General features: G+C 46.7%; 1 protein-coding gene across 2 annotated transcripts in view; it reads right to left on the bottom strand.

Annotated features, from left to right (window-relative positions):
• LOC113809420 (rap1 GTPase-activating protein 1) overlaps positions 1 to 15000 on the bottom strand; it is an 857618-nt gene that overhangs the window by 101701 nt on the left and 740917 nt on the right. For both annotated transcript variants that reach the window (XM_070131795.1, XM_070131862.1), the window contains 2 exons: positions 12332 to 12386; positions 1261 to 1368 (listed from right to left, as the gene is read on the bottom strand). In XM_070131795.1, the coding sequence (XP_069987896.1) occupies positions 1261 to 1368; positions 12332 to 12386 (163 nt within the window). The remainder of the gene's footprint in view (positions 1 to 1260; positions 1369 to 12331; positions 12387 to 15000) is intronic.

Below are 15000 nucleotides of genomic sequence, written 5' to 3'. Positions count from 1 at the left end.
GAGCTGTTCGGAATTTTAATGTTTTCCGCGTATTCTTTTATCAATCCCTCTTTATTTATAGGCAGTTTGAACTTAAAAAATGGGGGCAAATATCGGTTTTCGTCGAAAGAAATGTGGCCAGTCAAGTACAACAAAATTGAAAATGAAGCAACTGGTACCATGAACGTGCAAACCTTCCCGGTTTTCTATGATCCACCCAACCATAGAAAACGCATTTAGTTTGAGGGGTAACCAAACGAAACCTTCGCCATATACTCCATATAGTCTTCCGTGTCCCTTGAACCTACGGACAACCACAGAAAGTCCATCATACCATATAAGGAACGGACACAATAAACCCCCTTTTTTGTGGCATGGGTATCCGTCACCCCCGAAAGTAGTCCAGTGTCATACAGCATCACGAAGCCCTGAGGCAAAGATCGTGCCCTCGCCCGGTGACAAAAGAATGAGCGTAGAAATGCCAGGCACCTGACAGAAGTATGCCAGCAGCCCCTCGTGGGTGGGTGGGTGAGGGTGTAGGAAGGGACGGAGGGGGGGAGGTTAAAAGGGAGAAAGGGGGATGGAGGGAGGCGGAGGATGAGGGAGAGAATGAGGGGAAGGGTGAAAAGGAGATAGAGAGGGAGAAGGAAAGGGAAAGGGGAGAGAACGAGAGAGAGAGAGAGAGAGAGAGAGAGAGAGAGAGAGAGAGAGAGAGAGAGAGAGAGAGAGAGAGAGAGAGAGAGAGAGAGAGAGAGAGAGAGAGAAAAGAGAGAGAGAAAGAGAGAGAGAGAGAGAGAGAGAGAGAGAGAGAGAGAAAGAGAGAGAAAGAGAGAGAAAGAGAGAAAGAGAGAAAAAGAGAAAAAGAGAGAACGAAAGAAAAAAGGAAAGAAAGAGAAAGCGTAGATGACCAAACAGAAGCAGACGGATGAAAAAAATAATGGACTTGAAAACGACATCCCTGCAGGTCGTATGAGACTCGACCACTTAGTATTCACGGCGTATCATTAGGAGCGGTTCCCTATTATCTAATCAGCACCACTTATACCTGGAAGTCATTCGCACTAATTACAAGCGGGATAATGATCAGCAATTATTATTATTTTTACTTTTTTTGTGCTGGACACACCGATTCCAAAACAAACAAAACGCTTAATAATATAAGAAGAAAAGAACACAAAGCATAGAGAAAAAAAATACGATACGAAAAAAAGAATATATATATATATATATATATATATATAAACAAATATACATACATATATTATTTCTCGGCGAACTTACCTGTGGATGCTGATTGAAGGTGTGCGGGAGGGAGCATCGCTGGTCGTCCAAGCGGTACTTCGACATCCGGTCCAGCAGCTCCAGCATGTAATCTCCTGCAGCCTCACTCTGGGGGAGGAAGGAGAGGGAACAGGGTCATTGGGGCATTGATTATCCTATCTGCTCTCTCTCTCTCTCTCTCGGTTTCTTTCTCTCTCTATCTTTCTATTTCTCTGTTTCTTTATCTCTCTCTGTCGCTGTATCTCTGTCTGTTTGTCTGTCTCCCCTCCCTCCCTCCCTCTCTCTCTCTCTCTCTATCTCTCTCTCTCTCTCTCTCTCTCTCTCTCTCTCTCTCTCTCTCTCTCTCTCTCTCTCTCTCTCTCTCTCTCTCGCTCTCTTTCTCTCTCCCTCCCTCCCTAGTTCTCTACCTGCCGGCTCGTACTTCCCACCGAGCATTTGTTATTCATCGCCGGTCGTCCTCATCAAAGGCTGACAACCGGCTCATTCATCGACATCACCCCCCACCCCCCCACCACCCCCTTATCACCCCCCACCCCCCTTTATGAAGCCCCGACTCACGTAGTCATGCAAGGGTCCACAGAGCTACCTTCATCTCTCCTCGCGGGGTCCGTCCGAGGGGAGTCGGTCCCGAACATAATGCTCTCTGTCTTCGTCTGTCTGTTTAATAGTGTCTGTTTTGTGTTTTTTTAAATCTTTCTCTCTTTCTCTTTTTTTTCTTCTTCGTTTGGCTCTTCCTCTATTTTTTTTCTCTTTCTTTTCATCCATTCCTTAATCTAACACTGCTCTTCCTTTTTTTTTTATTCTCTCTCTCTCTCTCTCTCTCTCTCTCTCTCTCTCTCTCTCTCTCTCTCTCTCTCTCTCTCTCTCTCTCTCTCTCTCTGAACAGGATATGCACCTCGTCTTCTTTTCAAATCGAATTCCTTTATTGCGAGGTTCACTTAGAGGGAAATGTCAAAATACCTTGGCTACATGTTAACACGGAAGAAGCAATATGATAATGAAAGAGAGAGAGAGAGAGAGAGAGAGAGAGAGAGAGAGAGAGAGAGAGAGAGAGAGAGAGAGAGAGAGAGAGAGAGAGAGAGAGAGAGAGACAAGAGAGAGAGAGAGAAAGAGAGAAAGAGAGAGAGAGAGAGAGAGAGAGAGAGAGAGAGAGAGAGAGAGAGAGAGAGAGAGAGAGAGAGAGAGAGAGAGAGAGAGAGAGAGAGAGAGAGGTTTAAAGAAGGCATCATTACTTGGGCACGTCCCTAAACTTTCCCCTAAGGCTAGCTCCTGGCACTCCGCCCTCCATACCCCTCCTCATCATTGAGAAGGAGGGAGGGAGAGGGAGGGAGAGGGAGGGAGTGGGAGAGAGGAGAGACGATGGGAAGAAGGGAGAGAGGAAAGGAGGGAGGGATGAGGGAAGGACGGAGGAAGGAGAGAGAGGAGAGAGGATAGGAGGAAGGGAGAGGGAGGGAGGAAGGTAGAGAGGAAGGGAAGGAAGGGAGAGAAGGAGAGAGGAAGAGGGAGAGGAAGGGAAGGGAGGAGGGAAGGAGGGAGAGAAGGAGAGAGGAAGGAAAGGAAGGAGGGAGGAAGGGAGGGAGGAGAGAGGAAGGGAAGGGAGGAGGGAAGGAGGGAGAGAAGGAGAGAGGAAGAGAGAGAGGAAGGGAAGGAAGGAGGGAGGAAGAGAGGGAAGGAGAGAAGGAGGAAGAGGGCGGAAGGGAGGGCGAGCGAGGGAGGGACGCTTGCCCACTGCCCGCCGCACGCCCAGAGGCACCAGACGGGCGGAACTTGGCCACACTAATTACCTTGTCAATAACTAGGGCGCTCTTCATTCACGCTAAAAAGGGAGGGTAGCCAGTGCTGTCTCTTCCCCCTTCCCCTCATCGGTCTCTCCCTCTCTCTCTCTCTTTCTCTCCCTTTCCCTCTAACTCCCTCTCTGTCTCCTTTTCTCCCTCACCCTTTTTCTCTCCCTCCCCCCCCTCTCTCTCTCTCTCTCACTCTCACTCTCACTCTCTCTCTCTCTCTCTCACACACACACACACACACACACACACACACACACACACACACACACACACACACACACACACACACACACACACACTCACACACACACACACACACAACACACAACACACAACATACACACACACAACACACAACACACAACACACACACACAAACACACACAACACACTCCAACTCCACAATCCCCAAACCCTGAAAAAAGACCCATAAAAAAGACCGAAGAAACTATAGACACTCCACAACCCTATCGACACAGCTTATGTTGACGGACCAAGGAGCTGCCGACGTCTCGAAGATACAAAAAGAAAATTATGCCGACACGTGAGAAGAGGAAACTCCCTTCCGCGGTCTAATGTTTTGTTTACATCAGCTGGACGAGGAGATAAGTGGGGGGCGGGGGGGCGGAAGCGAGTGAGAAGAGGGAGGGGAGGTGAGTGAAAGAGAGAGAGAGAGAGATAGAGGAGTGAATATGAGAGAAAAGGACACAGAGGGAGGGAGGGGGAGGGAAGTAGAGGTGAGAGGAGGACAGAAGGAAGGGAGGATAGGAGGGAGGAAGAGACGGAGAGAGAGAGAGAGAGAGAGAGAGAGAGAGAGAGAGAGAGAGAGAGAGAGAGAGAGAGAGAGAGAGAAATAAAAATAAGAGAAGAGAGAGAGAAAAATAGAAAGAAGAGAAGAGAGAGAAAAAAACTTACACGATCTCCCAAAGATGTTTACGCGTCCTTTAAGCGATGCCCATTTGGCACTAAAATCACCGACGTGTCAGACCACACCTGATGACAAAGATGATGACCAAAATGATGACGATGATGCCACGCTAATGACAAACCTCGACGCAACACAAGCCAAGTTGCTGAACAAAGTGTTGACGAAAAAAACGCCCATTCTACCCTCGTCGTGGTAAACAGGTGTCGGTGGGCCTACACACGCCCTTGCCCAACAACCTTGACAGTGGGCGGTGTTGCCTCCCAGGCTCGGACCAGAGGCACAGAGCTAAAGCCTTACCGTCGCATTTTAGAAAAGAAAAAAAGAGGTAAAAGGAGGAAGAACAAAAAGAAGAAGAAGAAGAAGAAGAAGGAGGAGGAGAAGGAAAAAAAAAAGAAATAGAAAAAAGAAAAAGAGAAGAAAAACAAATAGGAAAAAGAAAAAGAACAATATACATATATATTTAGCGAGCAGGTATACGGCGATCCACCCGACTGTTAACATACGAAAGAGGAGAAGAGAGAAAAAGGAATAGATTAAAATAGCAACCCCTCGCTCAGAATTCCAGCGACCTGTTGCGCATTCTACACAAAACTCAAAACCTCCTTCCGAGAGGCGACAATCCTACAAAAAGTAAATAAATTAACAAATAAACAGACAAACAAAACAACAAAAATAACGACCTCCTCAGTAACAAAGCAAGTAAATAGCTAAACAAGTAAATGAATAAACAAACAAATAAACAACAAGAATGCCGACCTCCTCTCAATAAACAAGCAGATAATCAACGAAACAAACAAAACAAAACAAAACGAACGAACGAAACGACGACCTCCCCTCTCCCGATTTCCGTTCGTAATATGCAAATGACACGCCCAGCATTATGTTACGTGGGCGGACTTAATAGGGCGTGGATTCCGCACAGTAACCGAACTATGACCAGGCGTAGTTCGGTCTTGTAGTGCGCGATCCACGGTTGCTACGGGAAGGAGAAAGAGAGGGAGAGAGGGAGAGAGGGGGAGGGAGGAGGGAGGGGAGAGGGAGAGAGAGGGGGAGGGAGAGGGAGAGAGAGGGGAGGGAGAGAGAGAGAGTGGAGAGGATGGGGAGGGGGAGGGAGAGGGAGAGAGAGAGAAGGGGGAGGGGGAGGGAGAGAGAGGAGGAGGGAGGGAGAGAGAGGAGGGAAAGGGAGAGATAGAGAGGAAGAGAGGGGGAGGGAGGGGGAGGGGGAGGGAGGGAGAGAGGGGAGGGAGGGAGGGAGGAAGGGGGAGGGAGGGAGGGAGAGGGGAGGGAGAGGGAGGGAGGGAGGAGAGGAGGGAAAAGAGAGAGAAAGAGAGAGGCAGGGGGGAGATACAGAAGAAGAGAGGGAGAGGGAGAGGGAGAGGGAGAGGGAGAGGAAGAGAGAGAGATAAAAGGATAGCGTCGAAGAGAACTATAATAAATAAGAGGAGGATGGTAAGGATGAGAAAACGGGAAGATGGCCAAATAGAGCCTACTAAAAAAGATCTACTAAGTAGTTTCAGAACTTATCTGACCTTAATCAAAATCTACGAAAACTCTCTCTCTCAGCCTCCCTCCCTCCTTCATTCATTCCTCTCTTCTTCTCTCTCTCTCTCTCTATCTATCTATCAATCTATCTCCTTCCCTCCATCTCTCTCTCTCTACTTCCCTCTCTCTCCACTCCTTCCGTCTCCCTCTCTTCATCTTTCCGTCTCCCTTCCCCCCTCCCCCTCTCCGTCTCCTTCTTCTCTCCCTTCTTAGAAACAGCGAAGACGGAAACGGCTGCAATAACGATCCGCGGCGGTGGAAACAAAATCTCAGCAAGTTTTCTCAAGATAATTTCAAGTGCGGTAGCGCAAAAAAATAACAATCTGCGCAGCGAATAGAGTCGTCTTTTATTGCGAAACCGAGCGAAAAACCGTCGTTATTGGACGCGTTCTCTTCACCGGTGTGTGTGTGTGCGGGGCGGGCAAAGGAAGCTCCTTTATAAGGCACGGACAAGCGGAGGCCCTCCCCCTTGACCCTCCGTGACCTCTGAAACGGAGCTGGACGTGTCACCCTTCCCTCCCAGGCGCCCGCTCTGCTATGTCCGTCATACCCGGGTACACACGGGCACGGCGAGCGGCGTGGCCATAAAGTATGTCTGTATTGAGTCTGCCCGGGTGTAATTAACGCTACACTATCATTATATCTGAACTCTTGCATGCGAACGCTCGTGCATGGAGCTATGCACCCGGGAGTCAGGTAGCTACAAGTGGCCCATGGGACGACACCCACAGGGGCGGGCGGCTCGAACCCACAGACAGTCGGCGAGTCGCTTCTGAAGGCGGCGCCCCTCTCGCGTTCATGGGCGCCTTACGTGGCGAGGCGCTGAACTGGAGGGCCTGGAGTATGGCGTTTTGGCGTGTTTACTTATTTCTCTTATGCCTATTCCCTCTCTCTGTGTCTGACTCTCTTCTCTTCTCTTCTCTTCTCTTCTTTTCTCTTCTCTCTCTCTCTCCCTCTCCAACGCATCAAAACCTAACCAATCCCGGTCCCGTTAGCACGACCATAAGGACCGGTCTACAACCACCTCCAATCATATCACTCTTGCAAGACCCACACCACCCTCCGACCTCCCCATCCCCCCCTCCATCCCCCACCGACCCCCCACCCCCTCCCGATCATCACCTCAAGCAAGGCAGTGTTGCAGCTTCGTGGAAAACCGTGCGTTCTCGGGAGGTTTTTTTTTTTCTCTCTCTCTCATTGTGCTTGTTACTAAGACACGTTTACATGTGTGCGAGTCTACACGTGTGCACCGGGATCTGCCGTGGCGGTGTTAGGTAAGCAGTGAGTTTTATCGTTTATTTACAGTATAGCAGTAAAATTTCATACCGTAGAATTTAAAAAAAATCCTATGGTCATTAAAGTATAGAAGGGAAATACTATCAGTTAAAAATACACATTCGCTTGGCATACAGAGTTGACCGCCGCTGACTCTGCCACTGTTGAGCTCGTCTAAAGCACTCTGTTCCCTTGGCCCTCTCCCTCCTCTGACACTGTGCACCGCCTTTCTTCCTTTTCCCTTCTCCCTACTCTCCTTCGCTCTTTCCCTCCTCTCCCTTTCCTCTCCCTACAATCCATTTATCTCTCCCTTTTCTCTTCTCTCCCTGTGCTCCTTCGCTCTCCTTCCCACCTTCCCTTTCCTCCTTTCCTTGCCCTCCTTCCTTCCTTCCCTTCTCTTTCTCTCCTTCCTCTACTTGCTATTCCTTACTGCCCTTCCTTCTTCCCTCCCCTCCTCCTCTCCCTCCTTCCCTGTCCTTTCTCCCTCCTTCACTAACTCTCCTTTCCCTCCCTCTTTCACTAACCTCCTCTCCTCTCCTTTCCCTCCCTCCTTCACTAAATTTCTCTCCCATCCCTCCCTCCTTCACTAACTTTCTATCCTCTCCTTCCCCTCCCCCTTCACTAACCTCCTCTCCTCTCCTCTCCCTCCCTCCTTCCTCTCCCTCCCTCCTTCCTTTCCTTCCCTCTCCCTCCCTTGCCCTCCCGACGAATATGGCTTTCACTCCCCCCCCCCCCGGCCCCCCAGGCTCGACAAGTGAAACGCGCGGAGGCCCTGGAGCGTACGTAAGAAATGTACACTTTGGCTCGAGATTTCCCTGGTACTCGTGGCTACCTGGTTCGAGTCCCTCTGGTATTTCTTGTGTCTGTCTGTCGGCGTGTCTGGGAGCGGAGCGGGATTCGCCAATCGTGGGATTCCCAGCCAAGAGGTACCGGTGAGGGTGGATATATATGGTAATGGAAAGAGAGAAAGAGGATGAGAAAATGTTTAATTATATCCTTTTCATCCTTAATCCAATATGGGATGGCGGGAGTGGGGGGAGGAGGGAGGAGTGGGGGAGTAAGATGACACAGCTGACCCTTGTCTTCGCATAAAACTCCCTCTGTCGATAACGATGCTCCCTCCCCCTTCTCTCCCCTTCCCCCAACCCCTCCCAAACCTTGCTTAAATAACGACTCCCCCCCCCATTAACCCCTTCCCCTCCCCCTCCTACCCCCATAAAGGAGCCACGACCGAGAGTTAAGGGCTGGGTGGGGGGGGGGGGTCGTGCAGACTCTCCCCTCTCCTCCCCCTCCTCCCTCCCTCCGACGTATCATTACGGCCGAACAGGTAGTTAAAGATGATTTACCTTGTCTCATTAGCCGCCAACGACAACATGCCTCGGGGGTCCCCTGGGTGATGTGCGATGATGGTTCTCCTTTCCATACGCTATGAATCGGGTCCCTTTTTTTTTGCGGTAGGAGACGTCGGGGCTGCCTCGGATGGCGTAACTTTATCCTGCCGCGAATTGGATCATGCGGAATCTCACTCTCTCTCTCTCTGCCTCTCCCCCCTCTCTTTCTTTCCCTCTCCCCCTCTCTCTTTCTTTCCCTCTCCCCCCTCTCTCTTTCTTTCTCTCTCCCCCCTTCTCTTTTTCCCTCTTCCTCCCTATCTCTCTCTTTCTCTCTCTTTCTCTCCCTCTCCTCATCCTCCCTCTCTCTCCCTCTTCGGGGTGGGCAGAGCAAGCTTCCTAACCGTTCGAAGCCACGACACATGCAACACAACTAGCAATGGCATTCATTAAGCAAGCGCGTTTCCCTCCACGACTCATTAAAGTAATTAAAGAAACAAGACATCAGACATTGCATTATCTCGTAAGAATTGGCTGCGTCTCGGTTGCCGGTTTGCACACGCGCTGAGTCATAATTTTCTTCCTTGCGAATTAGTTGCAGAGCGTGGTAATTCGGGCTTGAATAATCTGGAATTTATTTTACGGCGATCCTGAGCTACCAAATTGTATATTGGGTGAATTTACTCTTCTTGTGTGTGCAGTTTTTTGGTTAAGGTAAAAAAAAAAGAAAAAAAAATATATATACATATACATACATATATATATATATATATATATATATATATATATATTATATATATATATGCATATATATATGTATATATATACATAAATATATATATATATATATATATATATATATATACATATATACATACATATATATATATACATACATATACACACACACACACATATATATATATATATATATATATATATATATATATATATATATATATATATATATATATATATATATATATGTACATTCACTGACATACCTGTAGCGGAATTCATTCCAGCGGGTGCACAGAATCTTTCATTCATATTCCTGTATTCGAAGTAGAGGCAGTTCCTAACTTGCGTCCGATCAGCAGCTTTTGGGAAGGTTCCTTACACCAAGAATACGTTTCAGTGTCATCGCTCGCCGCCCTCGCCAGCGCTTGCGAATCCCAGCGTTCTAGAAACTTCCAAGAGCGGATTCGCAACTTCCACCGGCCGCCTTGACCAGCGCACAGGAACCCCTCACACACATACACCTCCCCTCACGACCTATAGACTACGCCTCCCTCCACCGGCGCCACGTCCCTCACAGCTGTTCCTTCACTCTCCCCTCTCCCACCCCCGGGCCCCACCCCCCTTCCTCCTTCCCCTCCCGCCCCAGGTCCTGCTCAGAAAGGTCGCCTTGCCCTCCGCGAGTGTGACCTAGAATGAGATACTTGCAGCTACGGTCCCGGAATGAAAGAGAAATATAGGAACGACCCTAGTCTGTCCAAGATGAAGGACTCGCCGCGAACCGAGGAAAGGTTGTAAAAACACAACCCCGGCGCAGGTTATTACAAAGACGTGGCACCCATCCTGCACGTATCACTGCGCCTCCAGACCCTCAACAGGTTTTCCTCGCTGTGATAACCTAATCTCACGTACCAATGACAGCGCCCGACACAGGAGCCGATAGCCGCTCTCCTCTGATAAAATCCCCCATCAGATCCCGCTTATCTAACACCTCCTATTACCCGCGTGATTAAGACGTGCTCACAAGATCTCATCCACACTCACAAAAACAGAAAATGATCAAAAGTTATAAGTTCTGCGTGCGAGGTTATCCTACCTCCGGAAGCACGACAACCTAAACAACTTTTCTGCACCGGCCAATCCCATGCTGAGCCCTTCCAGAGGTACGATAATGCCACTTCTGGCCTATCGATAATGTCTATTTTATGAACCGTTTTCCTCGAGCTAATAGTCTTTCCAGCAACTTTAAAACTTAGCAAGGCGACTAAACGCGTTTCTCGACAGGGTAAAAATGATACCAACCTTTGTTCTTAAAACTTAAACGTTTTTTTATACGTTTAGATAACAGGAATGCCAGAATGCTAATCAGAGTGAAATTCATGCTATCGAAATTCTAATCTAAGTTAATGTGAATAAATTGGACATTTAATTCTCATTTATCTGGTCCATAGACGGCATGGTTGCCATACAGACTATTTACCTACGCATAAATAATAATAATGAGAAGAGAACAACGGAGGAGAGAGAGAGAGAGAGAGAGAGAGAGAGAGAGAGAGACAGAGAGAGAGAGAGAGAGAGAGAGAGAGAGAGAGAGAGAGAGAGAGAAGAGAAAGAGAGAGAGAGAGAGAGAGAGAGAGAGAGAGAGAGAGAGAGAGAGAGAGAGAGAGAGAGAGAGAGAGAGAGAGAGAGAGAGAGAGACAGAGAGAGAAAGATGAGAGAGAGAGAGAGAAGGAAAGAGAGAGAGAGAGAGAGAGAGAGAGAGAGAGAGAGAGAGAGAGAGAGAGAGAGAGAGAGAGAGAGAGAGAGAGAGAGAGAGAAAGAAAGAAAGAGAGAGAGAGATACTTAACGACATTATTTACCCACAAGAAAGTAGAAAGTTGTTACATACATTTCTACGGACACTTGACAATTAGCAAGGGAGGCTTACTGTGGGCTACTTTTTTCTGTTTCTCTCTTCCACTCTTTATCGTTCTCTCTTATTCTCTTTTCATCATGACGTTCCACCCATTTCAGCAATCCTCATTCTCAACATCCTCTTAACAAAGCAACAATGACACCAAATTTTACAAATGACTATAATTCTTTCACTTCACTAATAATTACTATTCTCTACATTCCAATCCTATCTATTCTAATCTTTATCTTCCCTTCCACTTCCCTCTCTTTCATTTCCCCCTTTCTCCCCTTTCTCTTTGCAAGATTACCCCCCCTTTTTTATTCTATAACAATTGTCTTCCATTCCCCTTTTCCTTTTACATTTTTTTCTCCTTTTTATAACTATTGTCTTTCCTTCCCTCTTTCATTCTCCCTTTCCCCTTAGGAGATTTTCTCCATTTTATAATTATCATATTTTTCTCCTTCTTTCATTTCCCCTTTTCCCCTTACAAGATTTATTTTCCCTTTTTTATAATAATTATCTTTTCCTTCCTCTTTCACTTCCCCTTTTCTCCTCACAAGATTTCAACCCTCCCCTGTTTCTTTAAAATAATTGTCTTTCCCTCTCTCTCATTCTCCCTTTCTCCTTGCAAGATTTATTTTCCTTTTTTTATAACAAATCTCTTTCCCTCCTTCTTCCATTCCCCCCTTTTTCCTTACAAGATTTTTCCCCTTTTTTATAACAACTGTCTTTTTTCCCCTCTTTCTCCTTACAAGATCTTCCCCCATTTCTTTATAACAACTGTCTTATTTTCCCCTCCTCCTATCCCCTCCTTCACTCCTTCAGGACAAGAAACCACACATCCTGCTTGACCCCCGCGCGATTCTGGACGTGGGAAAACCGCAACTGCGTCCGTTGCGGGAATGTCCGTCTTCGTACTCGACTAGAATTACGCCCGAACGATTTTTCGGTTGCTCGGCTATGGCAATCCACATCCTTTCTTTAACGTATAAATGTTGTTTTTATTTTTATTTACTTTTTATTATCATTATTATTTTGTATTTATTTATTTATTTATTTATTATTTATTTATTTATTATTATTTTTTTTTATTTTTTTTTTTTGGGGGGGGGGGAATTTTTGGTGTTCACGTATCCGGAACACTTCGTAAATCTAGGGAAAACTACTCGAACAAACAAACAAACTGAATAACTACTAATACCGCTTTTTATCATAAACTTCCATCCTGCCGGTACGTAAATTATCACACTAAAAAATTCCGCATATACGCTATCGCATCCGGCTGTTATAGTTACCCCGGCAACACCTCCAGGCTCGCCTCAGGTAAATTTCCCATTTTCTACCATCCTGGAAACTGGACGGGAGTTATTAGGGGGAGACCATGGAAAACTGGAGCCGTGGGCGAGGACAGTCTTGCGTCGACTTCCCTTAATGAGCGTAAAAAATCTCTATTGTACTGCGATACATACTGGAGCTAGTTGAATGCATTTATCTCTCTTTCGTTTCACTTTTTCCCAGTCTTTCTCTCTATCTTTTCTCCGTCTTTTTCACTCTCGAACAAAAAGGAGGTGGTTCTTACCCTGTCATCTCGAGTCTGCGTTGGGAGGTAAAGGCCGCCATCGACCCCCTTCGACCTGGAAAGACAAAAAGAAACATTTAAATCTCCTCGTTAATTCTTGCGTGCTTCTTCATATCTAAAAGAAAAAAAGAAAATGTAAAAGAAAATGCCTTTGAAAAATCTGATATTCCTAACAACCAGTACTAACAATTGCTACATTCAAGTACGTGATTAAAAAATAAGTAATTTGTTTAATGAGCCATGTCTACCCGTGCGCATGCGCGTGTGTGGTCGCGTGTAGGTACAAGTATACCAACATATGTGGCACTCCTGTGTGGGCGGGCCGGACCTGACCCGTGTGGGCGCAGTGCCGCCGCCTGGCCTTGTCATCACCGCACTGGCATACTTTGTCTCTTAGTAGAAGGTACTCACGATGCTTCAGTGTTTACGTTGCTGCTTTGTTCTCCTTTGAGGACCTGCACCGACACGAGGACGATGTCAAAACCCGCGGCGTATGTCAGTGGCGTTTCCCCTTATTACCGTATGACATCAGAGTAGGCAGCGAGGGCCGTGCTTTGTGGTGTCCTCAAGGTCGGCACTTGAGGCTGTTGAGTCAGTCCACACTCACACTCAGCATACAAACACACACGGATACCCACGGTGACGTCATACCCCCTCTCCCCCTCCACACACACCAAGCAGTCGACGACACAGCGACATCCGTGACATTGTTATCTTCTCTGACATATCTTTCATCCTTTTCTTTCCCACAATCTTTTCCCCGCAAATTAAAACTATTCTATTTTTAATTCGTGTAATCATATTTAAAAAAAAGTGAATGAGAAATAAGGTCGAAATAAAAATATTCTAAGATATAGCGAAATTCCAACCGCTGGCTTGCAACACTTTATTATCTTATCCTTATCTACTACGCTGCTGACACACATTCTTTTTTCTTATTCTTTTTTGACGTCTTGGGCATTCTTGGTAGATTACTAATTACTAATTCTGTTGGAAAACTGCTAAGGGAGAAGTCTCAGAAAGAAAAAAAAAACGCATCAAAAACACATACATACTGTGTGTGTGTATGTATGTGTGTGTGTGTGTGTGTGTGTGTGTGTGTGTGTGTGTGTGTGTGTGTGTGTGTGTGTGTGTGTGTGTGTGTGTGTGTGTGTGTGTGTGTGTGTGTGTGTGTGTGTGTGTTCCCTTTGAAACATGCTGGTATTGATATCACGTGAGAATTTCCATGGCAGCGACTGGCAGGCGCAACAAAGGCTTTCAGAAGAAACCTTATACTCGAGTATACGCAATCAACTGAAGGTCGCTAGACTGAGAGAGAGAGAGAGAGAGAGAAGAGAAGAGAAGAGAAGAGAAGAGAAGAGAAGAGAAGAGAAGAGAAGAGAAGAGAAGAGAAGAGAAGAGAAGAGAAGAGAAGAGAAGAGAAGAGAAGAGAAGAGAAGAGAAGAGAAGAGAAGAGAAGAGAAGAGAAGAGAAGAGAAGAGAAAGAGAAGAGAAGAGAGAGAGAGAGAAGAGAGAAGAGAGAAGAGAGAAGAGAGAAGAGAGAAGAGAGAAAGAGAGAAAAGAGAAAAGAGGAAGAAAGAGAAAAGAAAGAGAAGAGAAGAGAAGAGAGAAGAGAAAAGAGAATAACGAAGAAAGAAACGGAAGCCTAGGAAGATAAAAATAAAAAACGGACAAAAAATAAGATGTAAAAAACAAACTTCAACCCGCCCCTCCTTTGAGAAAGTCCGCATCGATCCAGTACCCATACCCTACCCCCCTCCCCACTCCCTTCCCCCTTCCCTTCCCATCCATGTGACAAGTAAACAATAGCACAGAATTTCCTGGGTTTATGACGACACCCTTCGTTGCTCCGATGACCACGACAAGGGACGTTCCCCGAGCAGATAGAATGCGATAACTCTATGAGGCAACGAGCGGACGAGCCTCTGTCGCTGATGACGTCTGGGAGTGCGCATGCGTGACTTCCTCTTTCGCTCCGAAGGCTCCGAGGGGTATAATGCCCTACGTATGCCTATAATGGGAAGATAGATTCCCTGTAATTCATTCAAATCGACTGATATAATAGCTGTAAACACCGCTAATGAACCCCCGTAAATCAGTAGGCTGGCGGGGGCACTGTGGATCCCCCCCCCTGCCCCCCATCGGAGGGTGCCCCGCTATGCCCGACATTCCTTGCTCATGGGGGGGTAATGGGGGAGAGGATAGGGGGGGCAGGGGGGTGGGGGATATTACGGAAGATCCACGGGCCAAAGGACTCTGAAAATACCCCATGTCCTTCACCCACCTTCTGCCTCCTACGTTTCCTCTACTTCATCAGGCCTTTCCTGGAGTTCTCGCCGCGAGATGTGGAAATGAACTCGTTAATAGACAACGCTAATGATTCTGACAAATGCGAAACTAGAGGAGAAAGTAAGAGCGTAACGAGATACGTTTCTCTTTCTTGACGCCAGGATGTTTTCCTACCAAGATAAGACATATCCTGCGAGGTCAGCACCGGAAAAAATAAAAATAACAACAATAGCAAAAAAATCGAAATAAAAATCAAAACATGGAAACCAAATTATAATCAATATATCCCCCTATACCCAACACTATCCACCGCCCCATACCCAACCAACAAGCAATAAAGATGCAAAAGATATACCGCGATATATATCACAATCGCACAA

The sequence above is a fragment of the Penaeus vannamei genome, chromosome 1, assembly GCF_042767895.1.
Source record: "Penaeus vannamei isolate JL-2024 chromosome 1, ASM4276789v1, whole genome shotgun sequence".
In the NCBI taxonomy this organism is placed as follows: Eukaryota; Metazoa; Arthropoda; class Malacostraca; order Decapoda; family Penaeidae; genus Penaeus; species Penaeus vannamei.
This window is presented reverse-complemented; position numbering and strand designations above follow the sequence as displayed.